We start from the raw sequence: 26,660 nt of genomic DNA, 5'->3' as shown, positions 1-26,660 counted from the left end.
TCTTGAAAAAGTATTCATATCTCTTTTGTCAGTTAAAAGACTTTTAACGTTCATATACAAAAATGATTTTAAAAAAAATACTATCTTAATTATTTAAATGTTTTCCAACAATTATAGTATGCAAAGTACATTTGCATGCATGTAGATATGTATGAGAGTGTAAGCGGCTCTCCTGGAGCTTAAGCTTGAGACGATTTATCTTTTAGGCTACAACAAAGCTGCATCAGTGAGAATACGAACTTGAAGTGGCACACACTATATACTTACATACATATTTATGTACATTTAGGATACTTCAAACACATATGCATCTGTATATAGTGTGCACATATTTTGGATGACGCATTTTCTTTTATGTGCATGCTTCGCACTTCTTTTTGTTGCAATTCTGCTCATTAGTAAACAGGATAATCTTACTTATACTAATTTAGCTTTATAAATATATGCATGTATTTCTTCTGAAAACTTTACAAGTCAGTGCTATAGCTAAAACATATAAAATATCTGTTAGGTGCCTTATGTATATTTGGTAAAATCAGATTGATGATCAATGTCAGTGCTGATGACGCCTTTGGAACCGCTGCCGCTTTGCTGACTATTCAGCTGCTCGATGAGCTAAGGTTCAGAAATATTTTTATCAGTTACAGACCGTTATATGTTCATTATTATATTGCGTTTTTTACCTGTGTACGTAATCTCTTAAGCTTGCGTAATCTCTCTAGCCAATTGGACGCATAAGGATTCTTCTTTTGCACACTTTGATAGACTAACGAGGCAAGCTAAAATAGTATGTGTAAATAATATATAAAGACAAAAGTATTGGTCATTTAATTACATTAGCATGCAGCGCCATCTGGCGAGCCAACAGGGGCGCACTGCGATCGGAAACAATGCGCGGTTCCGCCTGACAGACAAACTTCGAGATCTCGGGGCGTGCCTTTACATAGACGCGATTTGAGTTCAGTTCCAGCGGCTCAACTATAACACAGGCATAGTTAAATTGACCCTGAGAAGATAAAATTGCAGTTAGTTAAAGTTCATGAGAGTTTACATAAGTTATATCAATTTTAAATTATATTTTTGAGCTTTGCTTGATATTTATGTCGTCCAGTCTTGACCCTTTGTCTTACCGATATAGTGGTGAGATTATATTTCTCTCCGCTTTCGTTGTATATGATTTTGACAAAGTCATTACCAATGTGCTTCTTCTTTTCAGTGCAATTGGGATCGTCTCGGAGATTGGTGGGCATCAACGTGGCCACGTGAAAGGTCACCTACAAGTCCCAATATTGATTAAGATATGTACATATATTTAACTTTATAAGTAGTAGCTCACCTGTAATATATCATCCTTCCAGATGTAAGCAAACTTGCCATCGGCACCGTTCTTGTCAAGTCCTATAAATAGATTATTCTGTTCGGCTTCCTTCAGGCTGACTAAAGTGCCAATGCTGCGCAAGAATTCCACATAGCGTGTGCTGCCATGGGAGTTGCGCAAGATTTCCACCTCGTTGTTGCACTGATCTTTACCCACATAGAGTACGCCGATCTTGTGTGTCTCAAACGGTGGCACAAGATCAAAGAGTGTCAAGGCGTTGGCCTGCTCTGGTCCCACTTTGAGTGGCGTCTCCGTGACTTCCAGCTGACCAGTGCTGTAGAGCTGCAGGAAGACAAAGCTCGGATTCATGCAGAGCTTCGGACTAATCGTTGGCTTAGCAGCGCCAAAGCTGAGGAAGCTGCTGGCTGGCGCACGCACTTTGCCGTTGTTAACCTCCCGCACCACCGAAATGGTTTTGGAGCGTCCACGCATCATGTCCCCAGCACCATTGTTATACTCATTGACGCCATGCCCATTGCCACTGCTATTGGACTTGGCCAAGCCCAGCTGCTGTGGCGTGCCGCCATAGCTCATCATCTTTGTGGCTGGCGGCTTCACTAGACTGGGCACAGCGCCGGGTGCTGGCGATAGTGGCGGCTTGCCAACTGTGCTTAGCTTCAGCGAGGAGGTTGACGAAGAGTTCTGCACGGCCACCAGCTGACTGCTAACGTCATCCGCCGAGTGCTGCTTGGGCGGCAGCGCGCTCGCCGTGGGCTGCAGCGGGTCCAGCATGGAAGCCGGTGGTGGTGTGGAGCCTGCTATCTCTTCGGGTATGGCCTCGCAACTGACACGCATATCCTTGGTGCTGTACTGAACGCTCTTCTTCTTCGAGGGCATCAGTGACTCGTCCAATGTAGCGCGCACTGCTTCGGGTTCCTGTGACAAGGGCATTGGCTTGGCAGCCAGGAATGCCTGACGCCAGCTGGATCTCATTTCGGGACTGGAGTTGACGCGTCGCACTGGATTGCGTGCGCGTCCCTGTGCATCGCCAAACGCCAAGGCATCGTCGTCCGCATCGCCATCGCTGACGCTGCCACAAAGAGCCGCCTCCTTGCCACGCTTGCTGGCAGCATGTACACGCGATATGGGTATATCTATGGCCGCCGAGCCGCTGCCACCAATGCTCACCGAATGTATCTCCTCCTGGCGCTGCAGTGCACGTGCCTTGGCCAGCATGGGATTGCGTTGCTCGGCAGCTGACAAGTTGGGCTCCACTTGCGGCTCGGCGACTAAAGTTTGTGCCTCCGACTGTGTCTCCTGCTGCGCCTGCGCCTGCTGCTGCGTCTGCAGCGTGCTCTCCGGTCCGAATACGCCGCCATAGGCAGTGGGCAGAAATAGTGAAACCATATTGTTGAAAGGTAAGTCGTGCCCAAAGCAGTCGTTGGCAATGGGATTCTGTATGCGCGTCAGCCAGGATATATTGCCTGTGGGGCGTCTGATAACGATCTCCGCCCAGCCTGTGCAGGCGCGCACACAGACTGGCTGCTGAACGGCGCAGGTGGCTGGCGTGTTGGCGCTAACGCTGGCCATGGACTGCGACAGCGAGTTGCCGAGTAGCGAGGTGTTGCTGCCAGAGGTGGGACCTTTCAGCAGATTGCTGCCATCCTCTGGATTGGAGCCTCGCCGCGAAAGCGCATCCAGCGAGGCGGTGGAGCTGTTGGAGATTTGATGCTGTGGCTGTGCAGTGCCGCCAGAGTTGGTGTTCGAAGAGGAGGAGGTAAGCTCGGTGCTGCCAGCGCTATCGTTGCCGCTGCTGTGCTGCAAACTCAGCTTGGTATAGCGACGATCGCGTTCCGGCGACAGTGAGGGCTGCGTGGCATCGCTCATGCTCTTGGAGTTGAGACTTATGCTCGGCGTCTTGCCCAGCTGCGAACAACGATCGCACAGGCCATTGCGCACTGGACCCGAGGGACAGCCCGAGGTGGTTATAGTGACCAGATTATGACCCACCAGCCAAGTCTGCGAGACGCCATCCTTAAGCAAATACTCCGCTGCAGGCAAGCTGTGGAGAGGAGAGACGCATGAGCAGCAGTTGAGACAAGAGACAAGAGCCTACTCACCGCTTGGGCATCGAGGGACAAGGCGAGAAAGTGTGCCGCTCCAGAAAATCAAAGCAAGTCTCAGTAAGATCCGTATGAAAGTTACGCAGCGTATTGTTCATCAGCGGCCGCATCTCGGAATCATTGCGTGTGGGCACAGTATTGCGACTGCCGCGCTCGGTGAGACTTGTGCTGCGCTTGCGACTGGAGGAGTCCTCGTTGTTAAGTGATGCTATGTTGGAAATGTCATCGTACAGCATTTTGGCATTCGATTTCATGGTCTAAAGGATACAGTTTATTAGAGTGAGAGCTGAAACGCAACTTGAGCATATACAGACGGTTTTCATGTAGCCCACGCAGTTTTTGCGCTGCTCCAGCTTGCACTTGAGGAACCAGCCGGCGACCACATGATGTGCCAGCGATACAGTGTAGTGGTCATAGCGATGCGGCTTGGTGTAGCGCAAGGACAAAGCAAACGCATACATGTTCTGTTTGGGCGTAAAGTTTGTGAACAGCGGATGCGACAATTGTATTAAAACTGCAAAGAAAAATGAAATTTGAAATTAATGTCTTTAGCTTTGGCAAATGAAATGCATGCAAGTCCTACGTGACAGGAACTCCAAAACGGGTATGGCCAATGTATTCGTGTCCGACATGCGGCTCATCTTCAGCAGCACATCGGGCAGCTTGCGCATTAGGGCCTCCGGCATTTCGAGCACAAGTAAAGTCATGGTGTTTATGCAAACGCTGGCATTGCCCGTGAGCAGCGGCAGGTTGAGCGCTGTGATGATGCTGTAGTGCTGTGGTGCCTGCATGGACTCGTGGTAGATGACCAGCGAGGCAATGGCGGGCAGCACCAGAGCATAGTATTCGTCTGTGGGGCGCTTGAACTTGTTGTTGCTGTTGGCGTTGATTTTGAAGAGCGTGTTGGCCAACTCCTCGATGTCGTTGCCTTGTATGAGCGCCTTGTTTTGCAGCACCTTGGGCAGCTCTTTGATGACCAGCTGGAAGACCTGATAGTCTGCGTCCTGTTCCAGACAGCGCACAATTAACTTGCAGGCGCGTCGTATGGAAATGCAGGTGGTCTGCGACGGCGGTGGCTGTGGCGAATCTATGCCCAGATAGTGGCTGAACTTAAGCGAGTCCGAGTTGCCCTCGGGATAGCCAATGTGGTAGGAGGCATTAGCGCGCGCCTTAAGCATCCAATTGAATATCTAAAGGGCGTATATGCAAATATAAATACTGTTTTCAAAAAGTGTTTTCAAAGCTCTACCTTAAGTCGCACTATGCTGGCATGCTCGAAGACCTTGGGTCTATCGTACTGCAGCTCCAGATGCTCCATAAGAGTATTAAATATTTTTATGGCATGCGTTGCCGGCAGGCGATGCAGCTTAATGCTGAAAACCTCAATGAGTCCATCGACCGCAGCTATAATGTCGCCGACCTCTGCCTCGCTTTTGATTATGATGCTGCTGCCCGCCTCGGCGACATTGCTGTCCATGGCCACATGACGCATTTGCTCGAAGGGTCGATTGATGAGCGCCTCCAGTATGTCCAGCAGCTCCACACAGCGCTTGGTATCGCAATGGGCTGCGAAATTAGCCAACGCACGCGCTGCCGCCATGCGCACCTGCATGCTCGGCTCCTGATGTATCTGCGCTAGCTGTGTGACCACCACGCGATCTAGTATCTCCTCCTCATAGCTGGAGCGATTCTGATGCATTACCTGTACCATGGCATCAATGGTCTTGATGCGCACATTCACATTGCTCATGCGATAGTAACGACGCACAAACTGCGTCAGAGTCTGCAGCCATTCGTGTCTTGTGGCCGTAATGCGGCGAGTGCGATACTCGATGAGATTAAGCACGGAGGACTCCGAGCGGCGCTCGGCCACGCGTTCGATGAGATCATAGATGCGATCCACGTTGCCCAAAATATGTGAGCGTTCGTCCTGCAGCAGCTTCTCAATGCAGTCAATGTTCTCATGGAAGTTGCCTTGCAAATAGTACAGGCGCTCCTTGTTGACGCCACTGCGATCTGTGCGATATAAGCAAATAATTAATATTAACAATATAACAAATGCATAGGAGCATGTAGCTAACCATAGTACTCAATATTTTCCACTATCGCTGACATAATATCACAGATCAGATCCCATATAATCTCGGACAATTTGTACTTGTTAATCACCATGCGTACACTTAGTATAACCTCATAGGTCACAATGACCTGATGACTTTCCAGCGCCTGCAAGCAAATGTTATAGTTTATAATCAAATTTAGAATTCATAACTTAGAGCTCCACTTACGCTTAGAAAACCCGTGAGCACATTGGTGGCGTAGTTCATGGGCGACACCTGAAATATAATGCTCGACCCAAAGATGTTCATGTTCAGATGAAAGACAGCGCCGCGTAGCAGCTGTGCGTCCTCATAGAGGCCACGATCATTTAAGATGTTGCACATCATTTTCATAGATTGATAGCCAAGCTGTGTGCCCAATAGATTTTTCATAATCTGTAATAAATTTCAATGTTAGAAATTATTAAATTGATACAGCATATATAAATCATTAAATAAATGCTGTGTTAATACTTATCAAGTTTACTCTTATGTTTAGTAGGCTTTGCTTTCGCTTAACTTATTGATCGGCTTTGAAAATCTAAATTTTTGGTCACTTCATTTTCGAAATATGAAAAAACAAATTGTTAAAGAATTTATAACTGTAAAGAGGGTGCGACGCTTGCCACGCCCACCAGCGCCACCAGCACCACCGCCACCCCTAAAAGTGCTAGTTGTGGGCCGCTGCACTCTAGACATTATCACCATATGCAATGAGCATCCCACTCCCGGCCAGGTGCAGCGCACCACTGAAGGCACCTGGCGTCTGGGCGGCAGTGCGTCCAACGTCTGCATTGTGCTGCGGCGACTGGGCATGGAATGCTCTTTTCTTGGTCAACTGACCAGTGCGCTGACCTTCGAGAGCCTTGAATCAAGCTTTCAAGCCATGGGCGTTGGTATATCAACCTGTCCGCGCACACCAAAGTCACCAGCGCATCGCAATATTGTGGGAGTGCGTGGCGACGACACGCACACCATAGTGGAGTACTCGAGTCCAGAGCACGAGCTCACCTATCAGCAGTTTGTGGGCGCCGTGGACTATCGCAAGTACGCCTGGATACACTTTGAGTCGCGACGTCCCAAGGAGACGCTGCGCATGCTTAAGGCTGTGCAGGATTTCAATGCGCTCAATCCGGAGACGCGCATTGTGGTGTCCGTAGATCTGAACGACATGCGGCCCATTAATCTGCTCATGGGCGAGTTCGCCGACTATGTGCTGGTGCGCAGTCGCCTTCAAACCCAATATGCCTACATGAATGGCCGCGAGACTGTGTGGGCGGTGCGCGAGCAAATGGCAGTGGCACGCAAGCGTTGGATGGCAAGTCGCGCCAAGAAGCGTCCCTGTGTGATAAAGCGTGAGCTTGTGGAGCCAGCGCACGAGCAAAGTTGTGCGCTCACCACAGAGCGTCAGCCCATAATCATAGTTGAGAATTATAGCGAAGGCGCCAGCTGCCTAATGACCGATGGTGTGTATTTCAAAGTGGGCGCGCACACGCCACAAAAGGTGGTGGACTCCATTGGCGAGCATGATGCGTTTGTAGGCGCTTTCATCTATGCGCTGCTGGAGCCCAAGCTAACACTGCGCGACGCTATGGAGTATGGAACGCGCGCCACTGTGCTGAAGATAGGGGACAACGGCTTCGATTGCCTGCGCCGCATGCCCAAAGATCTGATCAGCTGCTATTACACCCAGCAGCAATGTTAATTGGCAAGCTAAGAGCGCTTGTTGTTAGCACCAGCGGAGATAACACCGAAAGAAATTTCATTAGCATAAGCAGAACAATGTGTTGTAAGCCATTCAATGTTACCACTTTGATTTTTGTTATTCGTCTCTGCTATTCGGAAATGAGCTGATAAATGTTTTTGGCGCTATAAAAACGATAGCATACAGCAAGAGTGCCAACCAAATCAATTACTGCAACTAAAGCAGACGGAAGTTCACGATGATGAGTAAGTAAGGCACTAAAACTAGGTCGCTCTTGCTACTGAGGCATATATTTCTAGAGTTACTGCAATTGCTGCTGTGGGCCGCCTGGTTGCACTTCAGCTTAACAGAGGGGAATACTGAAGTCTGTCGCAATGCCGAAGCTTTTACACTAATGCCGCATGAGCTGGACTGCCACAAGTTCTATGTCTGCACGGGCTTGGAAGACGGCAGCGCACAGGAATACACTTGTGCCGCTGGCTATCACTACAGCCGATTGCAGCAGCGCTGTGTGCATGGCGTCTGCGAGGAGCAGCGCTGCAATGCCAGCTTGCCCAACGTGCAGCGCCTGGCCCATGATTGCACAAGTTACAAGCACTGCACCAGCCGGGGCAGCTATCAGTATGTCAGCTGTGGACGCCATCGCTATTTTGATGTCGGGCATCAGGCTTGCCTACCCATTGAAGCGACGCCTGCACATCAATGCAGCTGCATTATGCCAGAGCATACAGTGCTGGCCAACCAGCAGGATTGTCGTAGCTACTATCGCTGCGAGCAAGGACGTGCAGCGCTTAAGATTTGTCCAGTTGGCTACTACTATAATTCTAGCATTAGCGGCTGCCTGCTGGATGTCAACAATGTTTGTCCTTCTAAAGACAGTGCTGACAACTTTGTCAGCGTTGAGCTGGCGGAGTGCAATAAGGTGGGCAGTCGTGTTGTGCCACATAGCACTGATTGCAGTCGCTACTTTGCTTGTGTAAGCACTGCAGCCATAGAGCTAAGCTGCCCCAGTGGGCAATACTTTGATGTGCTGCAACGCAGCTGCACGCAGGATGAGGGACAATGCCAAAAGCGTCTTATGCCGCCTACTTCAGTCAAAGTGGAGCCACAGACACAGCCGCATCAAGCACCGAAGGAAAAAATTACAGAGCAAACTACACCAGAGTTGGTGTATAACAAGCTTTCATCAAAGTTTGTATTAAACTAATAACTCTATGCACTCTTAAGCATCAAATATAGTTCTGCGTATATATACATAGCTATTAGCTCACCTTGAATGACTCCTGACAATAGCGTGCATTGTTGACAGTGCGGCAAAGCGTCACAATGCACTGTTGCAAGGGCTCGCTGGGAAATATAGTATAGCCTATGACCAGCTCCAATATGGTTAGGCACTTAAGTCCAATATCCTCGTCAGTTACGGTACAGCTTAAGTCGCAAGCATTTCTGTAATAATTAAGCGTAATTTAGGGCTGGATTAATGGGAGTTTCTAGCACACTCACTGTACAATGCCCACGAGTACGTCCTTGTCCAAGTGAGCTGCATTGAATTTGATCAAATTAACCAGCATGTCTAGATAGGGTGATAGCAAATCTGCATCTGATATTGCAGGTATCCATAGCAGCATAAATTTGCCTATTTTCTCCTCAAAGTTTGTTATATCCTTGCCGTTTTCGGTCAGCATATCAAGCAGCTCCAGCAGATGCCGCAAGTCCTCATGAGCCTCATGATTCTGTATCACTAGAAAGAACTTTTCGCGCATTAGCGTCAAGTTTTTATATTGTGTGTATATCAAGCGCTTGTAAAAGTTGAATGCTATTTGTCTTGTTTCTGCCGGCTTGTTGGGCACTATGAGATCGTTGGTTAAATGCCAGAGCTTTGTAATGGATGTCTGCTTAGTACAGAGAAAAAAAAACAATTACATGAAAAGCCGGTCTTGAAGCTTATACGCTCAACACCCACTCACCTCATCCAGTGTGTAGTTGTGTAAATGTACGTCGCCCAGCTCTTTGAGCATTTTGCAACGTTGTCCTACGGGCTGTTCTGGTCGCAGTTCGTTCTCAAATTCTGGACGCAGAGTTCGTTCACTCAAATTGCCTGCGGAATAAGAAGTGCACAATAGGAAAAACAGTGTGAGAGGAACCAAACTGCAAGTGAATTTTTACCTGGTGGCTTTGTCGATCTTAAGAACATTTTGAATTTATTCTTATCTTTGGAGCTCATTGTAGTTTGTAAAGTGTTCCTTTGCTTGAATTAACAACGTCTTTAACCTTAAATATAAATAACAAATAACCACTGCTACCAGCTGAAAAATAACTTATAGTTTTAACCTAGTAAACAATTTTATGGATGACAGTGTGTGCCATTCTGGGGTGATACCAAACTCAACTGGCTCGACAACACAATATTCGATAAAACTTTACTTGATAAGCAGACAATATTTATAACAGTCCATCCCTAGCGTCTTAAAAGTGAACAAATTGCTAACCGAAAAGTATATTTAGGCGCTTTTTTCTTATTGCAAAGGTAGCGCATTAAATTAATAACATTTTAAACAGCACATTTAATTGTATGTGCTATTTGAAAAACTGCTGGGCAAACCTGCAAAAGCATAGGCAAAAGGAATAAGAGTGCATGAGTTCTTGACTGTCCAAAAAGGAGGCGAACAACAGTTACTTGTCACAGTCACAATTGACGCATTAGCCGACGTTTTAAGGGTTAGACAAAGGTAAAAACTTATAATTCCGTTTAAATTTTATGTGTACCGTACATATATAATCAAAAGCAATATTTGCACGAGATATTAATACCATTTTGCGTAGTCGTTGTCGTCGTCTCGACCTTAAATTTATTAGCAAGTTCTACATGATTATGTACACACATATGTACGCACATAGACAGGTACAGCTGTAGCTGTATGTATGACGAGTGTGCGTGTGACGAAATGCAACTATTATTTTGCCACCTTTTTTTTGCGCGCTTCTTAAATTTAATTTCCCCTAAAGCCGCACACAGTCAAGCAAACCAGCATTCAAATATGTGTGAGTGTGTGTTTATGTTATGTATGTAGCTAATTTGTTGTTGCAGTAATCTGGAAAATGTGTTATCGCCATATTTGCTCTTATGTTGAGTTAGTGTGTTATATACATACTACATACATGCACAATACATGCCTATATGAGTTTAATAATTTATCTACATTTAATAGTTTGTGTTTTAGATAAATATAAAACAACATGAGCTCCACGGAGGAAAACAGTCCAGCAACTACGCCACAGGACAGCGAGCCTGCTGAGCAAACCAACCCCAGGGACTTGGAAAAAATCGAGGAAGAGAAGCTCAAGTCCAAGTATCCAACTGGCATGAGAGTACCAGGCGGTCATTCGGCATTTCTGCAGAAGCGTCTGCAAAAGGGCGTAAGCACATAATATATTTTACTTAAATGTATATATTAATTCCATGTACATATTCCTATTTAATTTATAGCAAAAATTCTTTGACTCTGGTGACTATCAAATGGCGAAACAGAAAGGTGGCGGTGTCAAGCAGGTCTTTGCCAACAAGGTGTCCACCGGTGAGGCTATACCCACCCCGGAAACGGTGCCGGCCCGAAAAACATCAATCATACAGCCGTGCAACAAATTTCCCGCGACAAGTTAAACTGTCGACTATATATTACATTCAACTATAATCCCCTTTGGTCGTCTCCTCTGCCCCTCCAAAATGCTCTTTCATTTAATATTAAATTGTAATTGCTAAGTTGGCTGATCTGTGTTGGTAAGTGGCCGTTGCCCCTAACCCGTCTATATAATGTACACATGATTATTTTTGTAAATTGCCGGATTGTTAACAGTCCGATGCAATCTCTAACCAATTACACAGAGCGAGATACATATATAACTCCTCAATTAACCTTTAAAACTAACTTTCGCGTCAGGCGTTCCAATCTCATAAGCATAAAAATTTCTCAGTGCGTCACATCGATATGCAAAAGGTTAAATTTAACAATATAATATATATTTGTAACTTATCCAGATCGTATGTATAGTTATTAAGCGTTTAAAAGGAAACAAAATGAAAGCTGAACGAAATAAACTTAAGTTCTGTTCAACAATTGTTCGGTGTGAAATTAAATAAACTCGTTGATATAATACCAATTAGGCTAGCGCTGGGGATTTATTAGCGAATCTTAAGCTACATTATAATAGTTATTAAAATTGATAATACGAATCAGGTCACCAATTTGCTTCTGATAACCAGTGCTGGACGCCTTCTTGCCCAGGTAAATGATGTAGCGCAGAAATTTATCAAATTCGCCTTCCTCATAGACCAAGCGCTTATAGCGCGGATGAATAAAGTTTTCCTTGTCATCCAAAGTAAAGGACTCGGAGTGCAGCACTCTAAAACACATAAAGGATTAGATACAGTTTCAGTTATACTACGGAATAAACTTACTTGCAAAAGCGAAGCACAATGATAAGTATGCCATCAATAGCTTCTCGTAACTTGACGCTTTGTCGATTAAGAAGTGCTAGGAAAGCAATTTGTTTCAAATACGCCACATGGATTTGATACAGTGTCTCGATGGAGTCAACTTGACGCAGCTCCGTCTTAAATGTTTGCCAACTGGCCTGCAGCGCATTGGTGACCAAGTGATTTTGCAACGTTATTACAAACTGTGAGAGCTTGTGCCGCACCAGCTGCAAGTGTAGATAATGCGGCGCCGCACGCAGTCTGCGGCCATGCAACTTGCCCAGCTCCTGCAGATGCAGATAGGCGCGCTCCAACATAAAGTTGATGTGCCGCAACTTAAGCAAGTGCGAGAAAATCTGTCCATATTTGGCCAAAGCCTCATCGCTGATGACTAAATTGAGTGGCCAGTTCAATTTGCAGTGCAGCGTAAACATGGAAAGCGCCTGCACACCAAACAGATCAAACTGTTCCGGTATGTTGATGCAGTTGAGCGTTATGTGGTCCAGCAAGACAATAGTGCCATCGCCACAATGAGATGTGGCAAGGCTGAGTATGGAGTCCAGCACACCTCTTTGGCAAAGGCTGCGCGGCTCCATGCCCGCCTCAATCTTCTGCAGCAGACTATTAACCATCAGTGTGCCAAATTCGCCATCCATCAAGAAGAAGAAACTGCGCAGCTGTCGTAAGTAATCAAGTACATTGAGCTCGGCGAAGATGCGCAACGCCTCATTCCGCAGCAGCGACAAATGTGCATTGAGCGGCAGCACTACAGACAGATGCATACAGCGCTTGACCATCATGGCGCTTAGCGGATTCATCTCAGCAGGTGTAACGCCACTGCAATGTGGAGTACATTGAAATTGAAAGAAAGCCTTACGCTGGCAAGGATTAGGTTTCACTACAGCTAACACTGGCTCAACAGATGGCAACTCTGCGAGTGCTACGATACTATTGTTATTATTATTAATACTATCATTCAGCTCAACGCTGCGTTCAAGTTCCAGGTCGGAAGTTGTAGACATGGGAGTCAAAGCATCCGGCTGCACCTGTAGCTTGTTTGGCTCCAAGGGCAACGCCAAGTCTATATTAAACTCATCACGCAGACAACTGCGCCGATTACGACCACGCTCATTGTTAGCTTGCAACAAACGCTTCGCACGCTCTGTATGCACGCTCTCCTCGCTGTTGAAGCTAACAAATTGATCGTGTTGCAACATGCGTTGGCGATTGCGCTGCATGTCGCTGGTTGGCTTGAGATTCATATTGTGATCCGGCGGCAACTGAGCTGTTAGCGTTGTGCAATTCATAACACGCAACCGGTTAAGTTGCGCCTCTGTCTGGTTGCTGGTGCTGGCCGCTTCCAGTTGCAGCAACGGCAACGTCTGACACTCCAAAAACTGCTCCGAGGCTAGATTACGCATGCGGTTACGTGCCATGTCAGAGTCATCATTATTACAGTTTAATATATCAGATTTGCTGCGCTGCAACTTGGGCTCTTGCTGCTTCTTACGCATAGTAACGAAGCTGCTATCTAGTTGCACTTTTGTTGTTGAGCAGGATTCCTCCTCATTCGAGTTGGCCAGATCCGATTTGCTACGCAGCAACTGCGTTGGCCGCTTCTTTCGTATGGTCACATTGGCCGCCTGCACTTGTGAGCTCATGTTGCGTTGACGATTGAGCTCCATGTCCGTTAGCTCCACCTCGAAATCCATGTTCACATCGTCCATGCAAGAGACAAAACTTTGGCTGTCGCTACTATCGGGACTTTGCGGTGGCACGCTGTTTATCTGCACCTGTAACGCTTGCTTCTCCCGCCGCAGCTGACGCTCCTCCAAGTCGGCACACTCTTTCTGGAAAGCTAACTCACGCGCTATGTTCTCACGCTGCTGCTCCATGCGTATTTGCTGTTGCTGCTCAAGTTGCTGGTTCAGCTGTTCATAACGCTGTTGCTTCAAGGCATTTGCCTCTATTTGCAACTCTTGCTGGCGTCGCTGCCACTCGGCAATGTGCGCCTTGGTGCAATGCCACATGCGATTGCCATGCCGACGCTTAAGCTCTTCTCGCTGTTCCAAGCAGCTTGCCATGCTAAAAGGCTCTACTTGCTTTCGAAGTTGTACATAGTACGACTCCAACTTTTGTTGCATATCGAGCAACTCTTGCTCTGTGAGGCAAATTTGAAGCTTTGGATGCTGCAAGCTGCAGACGATGTGCTAGAAATAATATTAAATGCATCAATAAAACTACTTTTGGTCCTCTTTATATACGCACTTGTGCATTGTATGCTTTGAGCAATCGATTGTATCTGCCGCATTGCACTATTGCCTGCTCGCAGCCTGAGAGAAATCCAGGCACAGCCTCGCAATTGATATGATAGCCTTTTTCAAAAAACTCCTTGCTGCGCTCATTTATATACTGCTGTGGGCAAAAGCTTACAAAAAGCTCGTTCCAGTGTCCTTGCAGTTCTCCTTGGTAGAGCCACTGCTGCAGTTGGCCAAAATAGGTGTGGCACAGCGATTTTAGCATATACATAAGCAGCAATAAGAACTCATTGTTGTTGCAGGCGCTTACTATCGACCAAAGTGAGCCCAAGAGACAATCTTGAGAGCTGTTGCTTACTATAATAAACAAATTTATATCAAGGGCTTTTTATATTTCAAGCAAACTTACGACTGAGATCATGTTGCATCATGGCATCTAGTTGCACCAGCAGCTGAATAGTGGTGGCAGTATTCTGTCGTAGTTGCGCCAGATCCTGAACAACCAGCAGCAGCATAAACTGTCGACTATTGGCAAGCACATCTACAATCGCCTGACGCAATGCCTAGAAATACAACACTTATATTAATAATGTTTCAATTAAACTGCTGTCTATTGTTATTAATTATTTACTCGTCGCAGGGGCCGTTCGCTTAGCTTGGCTCTGTTTGGTCGTTGCGTCAACGTGCTCAATCTTTGATAGGCATCACCGCATTCCATAAATGGACTGGCAAAAGCGGCAAGCACCTCAGGCATAACATCGGGTATGGTGGTATTTGATCGTATGACAAAGCAACCGTGTTTACCGCACTGAAACGTCCGCGATTGCAGACCGACTTTAAAAGATGAAAGCATATTTTAATTAAATATCAATAAAATTAAATGTATTGTAAGTGTACCTGCAACTTTCTTGGCATCGCCTATAAAGCATTCCAGCTCAATGACATTCAATTCCAAGTTTGGGTCCTGACGCTTTCTAAGCTCAAGGCTTAGATTTAAATGAGCAACAAACTTATCACAGTTCCCCTGCTGCTTTTGCTGTGTCAGCGGCGCTGTTTCTTCCTGATTTTGCTCCACGAGTGGCTGGCGTGGTCCTCGCTCTCCAAAACCTTTGTTTTTAGTATTCAATCGAAGCAGAGAGTCCCCAAAGCTAAAGCTGTTGCTAGGCTGCGGCTGGCTGCTAAACTTGTTCTGCAGTTCCTCAAAGTTACGAAGAAAGAGATTTGACTTCTCACATTTCTCTTGCGGTGGCTGCTGCAGTTGAGAGCGTACTACATTCACAGTGGGAAAGAAACTCTCACGCCTGCTTTCTGGGGGCTGTATATGATCATTGCTGCTCTGTTCAACCAAACGAAAAGGCAAAGGGTCCAATAGCACATTCTTGTGGCGCAGCCACTTCTGTCTAGATTTCTCTTTAGCTTGTACGCTCGGCTGCTCTTCATCCTGCTTGGCACTTGTGCTAAGCTTAAATAGAAAATACTCCAGTTGAAGCGCTAGGTTGCAGTCGTACAAATCCCACTGTTTCCGTAGCAGTCGTTGGCATTGCTCCAGCCTGATTAAACTTGGACATGATTGTCTGTCGGTTTCCGCAAGCTGATCCGCATTTCGCTGCAGCAGAGAGTGGTAGATTTGTAAGCGCCTTTTGTGTGTTGAGGCGAGCTCCTGATTCTCAGTTGGCTTTGCATATGTTGTTTTAAGTTCAGCATTTTCATTTTGTGACAGCAAGACGGCAAATTTAGTGACTAAATCGTATATGCTGTGGCTGTAACCAGATGCTGTTTCCATTCAAAGAAAATGTGTTTATCAAAGCAGCAGTGAAATTTAACAAATAAATATTGAATTAAATTTTGCCTTGAAGGTGGATTTCGATTGGTATTAAACGATTTTTCATTGAGAGAAATCGACTAACCATTTTTGGGAATCGATAATCGATAAGACAGCCCCATTTAAAATACATTGATTATTCGTTTTTCAACACTATTATAAGTCTCGTCTCTAGAAGTGCCTTAGTCATTTGCAGTTTAAATATATTTTTAGTTTAATATCTTAACATTAGTCGGCTTGTAACGTTTTTGAGCTTAAATAAATTATATTAAAATGCAGGTATGTATACTGATATTAATCAAAGTACATGTTAATTGAACTTAAATAGATGCGAGCAAATAAACACATACAAGCGAACAGCTGCACTAACATGTACATGTGTGTGCTTCTAGTATACCCATATTTGGGCATATGGCATAAATAAATCAAAAACACAAATGCTGAATAAAAACTTAACCGATTGACATACATTTTAGGATCCCAATGAAGATACCGAGTGGAACGATGTGCTGCGCGCCAAAGGCATTATCGGTCCCAAACAAAAGGAGGCCGAGATTACAGAGGATCAAATCCAGGCGCTTATGGATGATGCTATTAAACGCAAGACGGCGTTGGAAAGTGAGCGTAAGCCAATAGACGATATGGACCTCGATGAGCTGGACGAGCTTGAGGATTCTGAGGATGAGGCAGTGCTAGAGCAGTATAGGCAACGGAGAATAGCCGAAATGCGCGCTGTAGCCGAGAAGTCAAAGTTCGGTAGCGTGATTGAAATCTCCGGACAAGATTATGTGAACGAAGTGACCAAAGCAGGCGAAGGCATCTGGGTGGTGTTGCATCTGTATGCGAATGGTGTACCATTATGCGCGCTCCTACACCATCACATGCAACAGTTGGCTGTTCGTTTTCCGCAAACGAAGTTTGTGCGCTCCGTTGCCACCACCTGCATACCAAATTTCCCTGAAAAGAATTTACCCACCATATTTATTTACCATGAGGGCGCGCTTCGCAAGCAGTTCATTGGTCCGTTGGAGCTGCGTGGGGAGAAACTGACGTTGGATGAGTTGGAGTTTATGCTGGGACAGGCGGGTGCAGTGCCCACGGAAATCAAAGAGGATCCCAGGCCACAAATCCGAGATAAATTGCTGGCCGATTTAGAAGACAAGAGCTCAGAATTCTTCTGAGTTGCGGCGACAACAGCACCTCAAAATCATGTGCAGTATAATTTAAGCTTTCTTTTTTTTTTGTTTCATGCATTTCTACAGAATAAACACAGTTCACATTTTCTAAGCAACTTCATTTGTTGTGGGGCTTGCTACTATTTGCAGGCACCTTAGCTACGCTCTTCGGCTTCCCACGGAATATGTTTGGATCTATGATGTTGTAGGGATGCTCGCAGGCTGGATTAATGACGCGTCCGCGACGTAGCTCATGCTTCTCTAGCAGATGGGGCGCCAGAAGCAAGAACAACTGCTCAGTCCAAGATGGCAGACCAAAGCTGGAGAAGCACAACTCCCAGTAGGGAAGACCCAAGTGTGCAATGGCCATGCGCAAGTATTCACTGAAAGTCTCCGCCAGAAATTGCCAGCTAAGCGTAGCCAGTTCCAGTAGATAAAAGCGCGGATTGTTCGAGCTCGTTGAGTCATAGAGCATGCAGACCTAAGGAGAAGCATTTAAGATAGGTGACTCACCAATTGTTAGTTGTTTACCTTGGCCATTTCATTGACATTGTTGATTTCAAAGATTTTTGTGCGCGCTGTTATAATGGGCACCGGATTATCCCACTTGTCCTTAACCACCGCTGCACTGTTTGTGGCGCCACTTAAGCTCGAGCTGCTGGCACTTGCCAGACCCGTATAGGTGTTTTCAATATTCTCCCGCAGCAACGTGACTTGCAGTAGATGCGGAAAGTGTATGTAACCCACGCAGCGTATGTCATTAGCTTCAAGAGAATCCTTGATGAGCATGGAATTTGTAGTATAATGGCTGAAACTTACGCGCATACTGATAGCTCCAGTTGAGCACAAATCCATCTGTGGACAGATAGAACTTTTTCATATCCTCCGGCAAGTAGACACAATGACGCTGCTCCCAGTTTACAACCTGGCAGGTATTTAGAGGTTGACGACGCTCCAAGTTCACATTGCAAACCCGTGGCACATTTGCTAAGGGAAAGTCTTAAGATACATTTTCCTGTAACAAAATGTATGAACTCACATAGAGTTTTGGTAAGACCTAGTGTTAAATTTTCATAGAATGCATCTTCGGGCGAAAGTTTCTTATTCATGATTATGTAAACTAAATGAACTCAAACTAGCTGAAAATTGTAAATGTTTGATGTAGTAAACAATGCCAGCCAAGTATTTGGAGATTGTTGGTTGTCATAGCAACCAACAACATGGCCTTTCTATGCCAGGCTGTTAACAGGAATCTTTACACAAGTTCACACAATTTACAATTTATTTACAGACAAAATAAAATTAATCTTAATAAATTCCATGGTATAGTTGAGAGACATTGCAGGTTACTACAGCCTTCAGCTCTTGATATGATTGGGCGTTTCGCTTTCCGCCTCCTCCTCGTGTCAGGAAACCTCCCATACTGTAGACTCCATTGAACGCCTTGGTCGGACTGCCACCTCCACATGAGCATCGAGTCCATCGCTTAAGCGACTAAAGCGACGCGCCCAACTGCCGCGTGCTGCCGCCTGATTACCCGTTAAAGATGGACGCTGGCTAGCATCACGAAATAGACTCATAATGTCATGATTGTCACCTTGGGCACGCTTGATGCCATGCTGGTACTTGGCTTCCTTAGCCAGCAGCTGCTCGCGTTGCATTTGCGTCTTTACCTCGGAGGGCACATCGGGTATAATGAATTGCATAATTCCCGTTAAAACGAATACGACGTGCTGTTGAGGGAGATAAATGTTTATTGATTATACAGGCGATTTTGTTGTTGAAGACAAGCTTACTTCAAAGACCACAACAAAAGCCAAGCGCGCAGCAAACACATGCCAGTAATGTGGGCTTAGACCATAAGGCTTGAAGTCCTTCGGTCCATTACTAAAACGGAATTCTTGTCAATAAAACGTAAAAGCTGCGCAAGCTTAGCTTACCGATAACCTCTGTATTGACAAGTATCCGGATCGCGTTCACTGCTAGTGGCGCCCCACTCCTCTTTATAATCGGACGTATTGAATATAGAGAGTGAATGCTCTATATAGCCCTGTAAGTTATTCGTCTCAGAGTAAACGAACTTGTAGACGGCGCGTGGAATGAAATCGCTCGTATAGGCAATCACAAAGGCATTGGACACCACCGCCGTATACGTAATAATGCGTAGTATGCCATACCAAGCACCAATATCTTCCACTCGTTCAGCCAAAGGACGTCTCGCCTGCGTGACCATTTTATAAGCATCCAAACGAATCTCGGCCACATTGTTGAGCAGCGCAAAGAGCGGCGCCAATGGAAAGGCTGCCACAAATAGTGTCACAAAGCCATATTGCAATACTGGAAAGTATTTTATTTAAATAAATGTGAATTTTGGAAGCATTAAGTTTGAACGCACTCATTTCCAAGTACTCGTCGAATAGAGCCAAGCGGCCGGGATCCTGCATATGATAGTCCTGTTCCCAAGCCATGTGTAAATGCGATTCATCTTTGGTGGCCTGCGATTATTGAAATTTAATGTTATTCATTTATTTTAAAATACATGAAAGTATCGATTACTTGTTTATGTTTGCGTTGACGCCACCAGTTCCAGAACTTGGGAAACAAATACTCCATAAAGTTATTCCAACACTGCTTGCCCACCATAATGATTGCCTAAAATAATAATTGATAAATAAGCTGCAATGCCTTAAAATATTATAACACATACCAATTGTATACAAAGCTCAGAGAGGCAGCCCGCCGGATCGCATATATCATTTTTCAGACGAAAGAACTCGCTACGTCGCGCCTGATCATCGCCAGGATAGTCGAAGAAGCGGCCCTTGAAGAAAGCTATGTATATAAGCGAAGAGTAAAAGTTCATAAACTCAAAGAAGAAAATCTTAAAGGTATAAGAGTCCTCATATTCCGTGTGCGTGCGTGGGTTCTCTAAATTTGTTAGTTTTATAGCCATGCGATGATAAATCTGTTAATTGTATTGCATTAAAAATGAAGCCACTGTATTAAGTTAACAACTTACGCGTGTTAATATCATGATGACCACCAAATTGATCAAGGCCGCTGTGACTGTAGTAAAGAGCTTCGCATGTTCCTTAACAAAGAAACCACCGCCACCATAGATAACCGAAACCAACGATATGCGATATATAATTGTGCCTAGCACAGCAGAGAGCACAACAGAGATCTAGAGCAGGCATATAGAGTAAGGAAGTGAAACTAGAGAGAGAGAGAGAGAGAGAGAGAACTATTGATTACCATAAAAAGCACAGCGCTGCCTGTGATAACAAATCGTATGGCACGACTCCAGGTGGACATATAGGGCTCCTTTTCGCGTGTGACAGGATTCATGCGAAATGTGTTTGCATTGGTTTCGAATTCCGGTCGATTTTCCTCATCCATATCCACATTGTGTAGATCCCATTCCCACACTAAAACCGATTGTTTTCGCTTCCAGAGTTCCAGAAAGGTTGTAGCTAAGAACGTAAGTTAACTTTAAGTAAAAGCCAAGCTTCCGAAAGAGCGCTTGACTTACCCCAAAAGGACATAAATATAGCAAAGAATACGGTTGATGGATTGTCAAAGAGGTAGGTGAGCCGTGAGAACAGACAAGACTCGGATAACCTTTGATAGCTGCAGGCTTTATCACAGAGTGGACATAATGTTATATTTCCGGCGCCATATTCATTGCAAATCTCCTTGCTGGGCGTATTATCCTCCGACTCAATGGTAGCCAGCCCATAAATAAAGCACAGTGTGCCTACTATTGCAGGATAAACGAGCATTTCGGTATAGAAGCCGAGCCAGCAGAAGTAAAGCGATATCTTGTCACCAAAGTATTTCCGCACTAGGCACAGCGGCTGCTTCTTGTACCATTGCGAAGGATGTGCCCATGTCTGGTAGAGCACGCGTCTATCCAAGGAAACACCGCTCGAGTGGGGCCGATCAAAGCGGCCCTCATGTAAGGGAAAACAGGCAAGGTAAGTGCCATCGTTGAGCAAACGCCGAATGCCATTGCGATCATTCTCATCATAAGGCGTTCGTATGAGCACCTGCATCACCATAAGCGAGCGTTGGGCGCTGGTATAGGCCGTAGCGCGATCCTTTACAATAAATCTTTAAGATATAAAAAAAAATTAGCGCGTTATTTTTTATTGTATGTAGCAAAACCCACTGTTCCTCCGGATTGCCATTGGCTGTGGCTGCCTTAAAGGTTGTCTCGCCCTCGAGCAAGCTCGATTCCAACTGTATTTTCTTGGTTAGGCGCTGCCACATGTCCTTCCAGTACTGCACATTACGCATGACCACATTGTCCTCATCCTATTGAATATAAGTATATAAAAAGAAATTCAATGTCAGTGGGCAGTGAACACTCGCAAAATAAAAGTGGGTGGTTTCAAATTTCAAATTCAAATACCAATTACAGGACAGCGGGTGTTTATTGCATGGACTTACCCAGGACGGTTTTACGCTTATTGTAATAAATCTTTTGACAGGCAGCTTCAGATTCATGACCTCAGCCAGACGCGTCTCCAAGCGCCAGGGTAGGTGTATTTTGAGAAAAAATGTTTTCTCATTAAAGGACTGCGATTTGTCCTCCAGCTCTACTTCCAGGCCCTCTTTGGCCAGATTGTCCATAAAACAGCGTCGTATATCACGTCGCTTCGCCTCCGCTTCTGTCATAACGCCCAGATCCTCCTCTTCCCAGGCCAAAACCATGTCAATCTTACGTCGGCCATCACGAAAGAGCAACGACTCTGGATCCAGTCCCTCGCGATCCTGTTTGCTAACCCTACGCTCATCGCCGGAAACACTATTGGCTTTGCTGGTCTTACGACTGCTCACATAGCTCTCATTCCCACTGCTTTCCTCCGTAGACGGTTTGCGTTCGGTGTTCGGCATTAGCGGCTTATAGGCAAAAGGATCGTCTAGAACGTTCGAGTGTGAGGACTCCAATATTTCGTAAGCTTGATGGGACTTATCATTGTTGATTGACTGTCGCGGAGCAGAATGCGTTGGACTCAGGTTGAGGCCAAGTGTGCGGCGCATAGCGGTGCCTGGTATGTCCACCTCATGATTGCCTATCTTGGGCCCAAAGGCCTGCGTGGGACTTGGCTCGGCGGAATCGGTTTCCAAATGTGTGGGCAGCGTCAATATTATGTGGTTGGTCTTCTGACACAAGGCGCTGTTGCTGCCCCGCACCGTAGTTGAGTTTAGCCACTTTTCCGTATACGTAACGTTGCTGGAGTTTGTCTCCGACTTGGGTTGTGGGTTGGGCTGCTCCTGGGACATATTTGCATTGGCAGACTGTCGTTCTGCCTCTATAAAGTTGTAGACATTATCATACGAAGTAGGATTGCTCTTCGTTGGCATTTGTAGCTGCAACTCATTCAGTGGATATTCCTTTAATAAAAAATACTTTAGTTTTCAATGGTTTATCGCTGACGTGGCGCTACTTACAACATAGTTAACCAAGCGGCCCGCAACAATTCCGCTATCCTGACTTAATCGTCTTTGATGGCTGGCTGGCTTGCAGCGTATCATGCGCTCGCTCTTGGCCGGACTGGACACCACTTGGCGTCTGGAGGTATGGACTGAGTGCTGCAGCGGATTGTTCAAAGTCGGCACTGATAGAAATCCTGTATAAGGTATTTCTAATTTTTTTTACTTTTCTTAACTTATTCAACTGCACTCACTTGGAAACTGAAATATTGTTTGAGTGCTTAAGTTTTCGCTCTCTTGTGATGCGTCGCGCCTGAGATCCTCGTGTGAACTGGCTTCGGTAACAGGAGCGGTGCTCTCATCTTCAACACTATCGATGCGTATTTGAAATACATTCGCTCTGGCTCTGGCCTGCTTGTCACGTGTGCTCATTTTTCTAATACAACAACAACAACAACAAGAAGAAAATAGGTATTGTCATTTATTTAGCTTTCATTTTGGGTTTAGTTAAGGGCGCGAAGTAAACACGACTCGCTCAGCTCAGCTCAGCTGTTGGTTGTCTCATAATAAAATATTTAAATTTGTCAGCCCGATGAAAATCGAACAGAAACAACTATTAATGATGGCCTAGAAAAGGACACGCGCACAATTTCTGGGCGTCATATGCTGAAGAATTGTGAATGAAAAAAATGCCTTGGCTATAATTAATCTGAAATTTAATTATATGATGTGCATGACAATTTTATAGAAAGCTTTAAAATATGTTTTTAAATTTCAAAATCCTGTTAATACGTTTGTTAATTAAATTGTTTTCAATTCTTATTATATAAATTTATTTTTGTAATATTAAAATAACGTTTAAATACTTTTGTTGCCGCTCTAAAAATGCCTTGATTTTTTAAAAATCAAAGTTAATTTAGCATGCACATGTAAATGTATTTTTGTTTCCATTTCCCCTGAATGGCTTGGACTCACGCATATGCTATTCGATGGAAAGGGTATAAAGGGTCTGTGTATATTCCAGTCCATAGCAATATTGACGTGTATACTATGCTACACATATATGTACTTAGCTAGTATATGTACTATAATAATTTATCGTACAATTAGTAAATGGATCGATAGAGGTTAAGCAAATAGTAGAACTTGTTGCTGAACAACTTGACACTTGGATTGATGTTGCATACTAAGTATAAGGTCAACAGGTAAATGTCACAGACAAGTAATTCATATAATTTTAAGCAAATCAAAATATAAAAAATCACTGCTATACCGTGTGTGTGCTTGAGATATTTAAAAGTTCTCTAGTTGTTAACTACAACTATTTGGCCTTACCCTTTGACCTAGCGAGCCCTTGACTGCAAGTGGCACAAATAATTGTAGGACTTGGCTCTCCTTAGTTATTGTTGTTTTATTAGTTTGGTTGTCAGTTGTGCAAAGTCCCATGCCATTGAAGTAATCACAACAATTGAAGGTTTATTGATTCGGCATTTGTCATTATTCGAAAGTACTACTACCCAAGAACTGTTACATTGCATATTCATCATTCATAATTGATTATTGATTTCAATATACACCATTAATTTCATTTCATATAATCTTATTCAATAAATGTTGTTTTAAATATATTTGTTATTGTTATTGTTAGTTATTCAAAGTGGACACTTGCACTGATTAGCACATTTGTTTATCCATATTTTGTCGACCGTTGAGCTTAAGGACTCGTACACGAATGACCAGCACCACACATCAAGCGCAGGACTAAATGTCCAACTGTCTATTGCCTCAAATGCGCTGACGAGCCACCAGCAACTCATTCTGCTGACGCAAATGCCACATGTGTGTGCCACAATTGTCAATGGCAGTGCTACTACTAGATAATTAAAGTACATTCTATGAATCACACGCATACACAAACTACAATACATATATTTCCAATTGTTGCTCTCTCTATCTGACTTTCGCAGTAAGCCCTCGTCTAAAAGCGTCCTATATTTGTGATATATATGTGTATGTGTGTGCGCGTTACTTGATTGGTTAAGTGACTATGCAGACATAGATTTGCTAGACCTTTAGCCAAGTTGGTCTAGATTTCTGCACTAACCATTGAGTTATGTTCAAACTGTAAAAAGTTCGTCAGCATAAAAAAATAAAAATAAATTTTAAATAAATAATTTAAATTGTTAAAGTTATTTAATTATATTTGAGACGTTTTAAAAATTTTTCTCATTGTAAGCATATTTAGGTTTCGATATAGTTTGGCTGAACTTTGATTATTCCTCGACAAACTTTGAGTCCTTTATTATTCACACGAGCACTTGAGCGGCATTTAATAGTGACATCAGCTAATGAAAATTTCAGGCAGAAGCGTCGTCTAGTACTATTATTAAACAAAGAATCTATTTTTTGATTGACCCCATGGCATGGAGTACTCGTATATATGTATGTACACGCGTCATAAGTGCGTCCTAAGTGCGTCGTTTATACAACTAGACAAACAGCTCTGGGGGCAGGGGCAGCTTATAGGCTAGCTAAAGTTGAACCTTTGGGGTCATAATAAATAATTGACTTAATTAACTTAACTGTGCTTACTTTAGCAAACTATTTATGCATGCATGTTGCCTTTAACATTCTATCTACTAGTAGTTATTTATGAACAAACATGTCATGCTATATTTTTGAGCAAACAAAGTCTTAAGTATGTTACCCAATTATTTTTATTACATTTTTTTTCGCTGTGCATATAATGAACCCAAAACCAATTAAAATGTGTATATTACTGTGGAGTCAATATTAAGCTCCAAGCTTGTATGCCCTTGGCATTTACTCCTCATTATTATTGGCGCTACTGCTGCAGACCTTCAGCTCATCCAATTGACAGCTGTTGCTGAGCTTATCAAAGTGCTCAGCTGCTTGACACTCGGCCTCGATCTTTTGGCCATGCAGACAGACAAAGTAGTTGCGGCAATTACGTGGATCACGCGTTAGTTGGCCATGCTTGCCGCTGCAGACGCCCACACGCTCGCCATTCTCCATAAGGCAGGTGCCGTCGTTCTGGCGACAAATGCTCAACAGACTATCAAAGCTTTCGCCATTGCGGCAACGCTGTGACTGGGGCACATTCTCCTCACAGTTGATGTAGCGACGACAGTCACCAGGCTCGGCTATAGCCGCACCAGGTGCAATGAGTCCACAGAGCATCTCATAGCTAGTGGGTGCCTTCAGGCAGGCAAGACTCACATTAGCTGCCAGTGCTGTGCTGTTATCGAAGTTGCTGCTGTTGCTCCAATGTGCTTCCACTGTGGGCTGTTCCAGCTCCACCTTGTTGGGCGAACACTGCAGCAGCGACTCGTTAAAATAGTAGCCGGCATAGCAGCGCTCGCTGCGCAGCTTCTGCGATAAACAAATATAAAAATTGTTGCAATTGGCGGCATCAGGCAGCATCAGACCATGCTGACCGCCCGCTTGCAAGCAAATCTCAGCATTGGGCGTTTTCAGCAGTGGCTGTGTTTGATTCGCTGCCAGACAACTACCATTGCCCTGCAGGCAGAGCAACTGCTGTGCATCAAAGTAGAAGCCCTCACCGCAGCGCTGCGTCAGGGGCACACCTTGGGCGCATATGTAGTATCTGCTGCAGTCGCTCTCATCAGCTATATGACTGCCATCCTCCAAGTTCTGGCAGCTTTGTTGACTCGTTTGCTGCAGACAGTGCTCGCAGAGGGTCTTGACTAGACCCGGTTGACATTTGCCGTCTTCATCGGGCCGACAGTACCCAAGCAGCTGATCGTAGTAGCTGCCATTGGCACAGCTTTGCTGCAGCGCCGGCTGTCCCTGCAGACACAGATAAAAGCGCGTGCAGTCGGTGGCATGTGGCACGCTCTGACCATCCGGTTGCGCCAGACAAATGTCCCTAGGCTGAGCCAGAGCGCTGCATTCCGCACGTGGCTGACATTGCTGCAGCTCCTTGTCAAAGCTGTGTCCACGCAGGCAGCTACCCAGTTGCCATTCATCACCCCGGCAAAAGTAGAAGAACTGTGAGCAATTGGCCTGCGCTTGTGGCAGCGGCAGAGCACGCAATTCGCCGGCTTGACAAGCACGTTGCAGTCCACTGCGCTGGCAGTTGCCATCATTGGCCACACAGCCGAGCAATGGATCAAATTGCTCCACATCCTGTGCACAACTGCGGCTTAACCATTGTCCCTGATGACACTGCTCGTAGGCACGACAACTGCTGGCCAAGGCGCGTC

At 45.1% G+C, this 26,660-nt stretch overlaps 8 protein-coding genes across 9 annotated transcripts; 4 read left to right on the top strand and 4 right to left on the bottom strand.

Moving 5' to 3' along the window:
* Window positions 1-440: 440 nt before the first annotated feature.
* LOC108599439 (tuberin) lies at window positions 441-9,545 on the bottom strand. Its single transcript, XM_017986264.2, has 15 exons — window positions 9,412-9,545; window positions 9,213-9,343; window positions 8,749-9,137; window positions 8,517-8,691; window positions 5,730-5,936; window positions 5,523-5,667; window positions 4,691-5,457; window positions 4,025-4,631; window positions 3,756-3,955; window positions 3,439-3,698; window positions 1,337-3,380; window positions 1,131-1,274; window positions 836-1,006; window positions 684-779; window positions 441-615 (listed from the first exon to the last, which is right to left on the bottom strand). The coding sequence occupies exons 1-15, from the start codon at window positions 9,467-9,469 to the stop codon at window positions 517-519; spliced, it is 5,493 nt and encodes a 1,830-aa protein (XP_017841753.2). The 5' UTR covers window positions 9,470-9,545; the 3' UTR covers window positions 441-516.
* On the top strand, window positions 6,069-7,257 carry LOC108599445 (ketohexokinase). The gene has a single exon (XM_017986275.2). It carries the CDS (start codon window positions 6,112-6,114, stop codon window positions 7,243-7,245), a length of 1,134 nt encoding a protein of 377 aa, XP_017841764.2. The 5' UTR covers window positions 6,069-6,111; the 3' UTR covers window positions 7,246-7,257.
* Window positions 7,399-8,492, top strand: LOC108599450 (peritrophin-48). Its single transcript, XM_017986281.2, has 2 exons — window positions 7,399-7,490; window positions 7,545-8,492. The coding sequence occupies exons 1-2, from the start codon at window positions 7,484-7,486 to the stop codon at window positions 8,450-8,452; spliced, it is 915 nt and encodes a 304-aa protein (XP_017841770.2). The 5' UTR covers window positions 7,399-7,483; the 3' UTR covers window positions 8,453-8,492.
* Window positions 9,546-9,696: 151 nt separating the features above from the next.
* Window positions 9,697-11,380, top strand: LOC108599451 (alpha-endosulfine). 2 transcript variants are annotated; one of them, XM_017986283.2, is made up of 3 exons: window positions 9,697-9,974; window positions 10,467-10,662; window positions 10,733-11,380. In XM_017986283.2, the coding sequence occupies exons 2-3, from the start codon at window positions 10,483-10,485 to the stop codon at window positions 10,904-10,906; spliced, it is 354 nt and encodes a 117-aa protein (XP_017841772.1). In that variant the 5' UTR covers window positions 9,697-9,974; window positions 10,467-10,482; the 3' UTR covers window positions 10,907-11,380. The 2 variants fall into 2 exon arrangements, with proteins under 2 accessions (XP_017841772.1, XP_017841771.1); XM_017986282.2 differs by having other exon boundaries at window positions 10,455-10,662.
* Window positions 11,381-11,412: 32 nt separating this feature from the next.
* LOC108599452 (gamma-tubulin complex component 6) lies at window positions 11,413-15,799 on the bottom strand. Its single transcript, XM_017986285.2, has 6 exons — window positions 14,875-15,799; window positions 14,609-14,811; window positions 14,387-14,540; window positions 13,988-14,334; window positions 11,702-13,929; window positions 11,413-11,646 (listed from the first exon to the last, which is right to left on the bottom strand). Exons 1-6 carry the CDS (start codon window positions 15,758-15,760, stop codon window positions 11,436-11,438), a joined length of 4,029 nt encoding a protein of 1,342 aa, XP_017841774.2. The 5' UTR covers window positions 15,761-15,799; the 3' UTR covers window positions 11,413-11,435.
* Window positions 15,800-15,969: 170 nt separating this feature from the next.
* Window positions 15,970-17,078, top strand: LOC108599447 (viral IAP-associated factor homolog). The gene is made up of 2 exons (XM_017986278.2): window positions 15,970-16,078; window positions 16,276-17,078. Exons 1-2 carry the CDS (start codon window positions 16,073-16,075, stop codon window positions 16,978-16,980), a joined length of 711 nt encoding a protein of 236 aa, XP_017841767.2. The 5' UTR covers window positions 15,970-16,072; the 3' UTR covers window positions 16,981-17,078.
* On the bottom strand, window positions 16,996-18,138 carry LOC108599446 (tubulin polyglutamylase complex subunit 2). The gene is made up of 4 exons (XM_017986277.2): window positions 18,014-18,138; window positions 17,794-17,961; window positions 17,506-17,738; window positions 16,996-17,455 (listed from the first exon to the last, which is right to left on the bottom strand). The coding sequence occupies exons 1-4, from the start codon at window positions 18,081-18,083 to the stop codon at window positions 17,093-17,095; spliced, it is 834 nt and encodes a 277-aa protein (XP_017841766.1). The 5' UTR covers window positions 18,084-18,138; the 3' UTR covers window positions 16,996-17,092.
* Window positions 18,139-18,298: 160 nt separating this feature from the next.
* On the bottom strand, window positions 18,299-23,908 carry LOC108599441 (anoctamin-4). The gene is made up of 14 exons (XM_017986271.2): window positions 23,749-23,908; window positions 22,668-22,849; window positions 22,432-22,610; window positions 21,427-22,374; window positions 21,146-21,291; window positions 20,507-21,087; window positions 20,230-20,447; window positions 19,994-20,158; window positions 19,682-19,939; window positions 19,531-19,626; window positions 19,370-19,469; window positions 18,915-19,311; window positions 18,771-18,861; window positions 18,299-18,707 (listed from the first exon to the last, which is right to left on the bottom strand). Exons 2-14 carry the CDS (start codon window positions 22,843-22,845, stop codon window positions 18,381-18,383), a joined length of 3,684 nt encoding a protein of 1,227 aa, XP_017841760.2. The 5' UTR covers window positions 22,846-22,849; window positions 23,749-23,908; the 3' UTR covers window positions 18,299-18,380.
* Window positions 23,909-26,660: the final 2,752 nt, after the last annotated feature.

This window comes from Drosophila busckii, chromosome 3L (assembly GCF_011750605.1).
Source record: "Drosophila busckii strain San Diego stock center, stock number 13000-0081.31 chromosome 3L, ASM1175060v1, whole genome shotgun sequence".
In the NCBI taxonomy this organism is placed as follows: domain Eukaryota; kingdom Metazoa; phylum Arthropoda; class Insecta; order Diptera; family Drosophilidae; genus Drosophila; species Drosophila busckii.
Note: the sequence above shows the minus strand (reverse complement) of the source record. Positions and strands in the feature narration are given on the sequence as shown.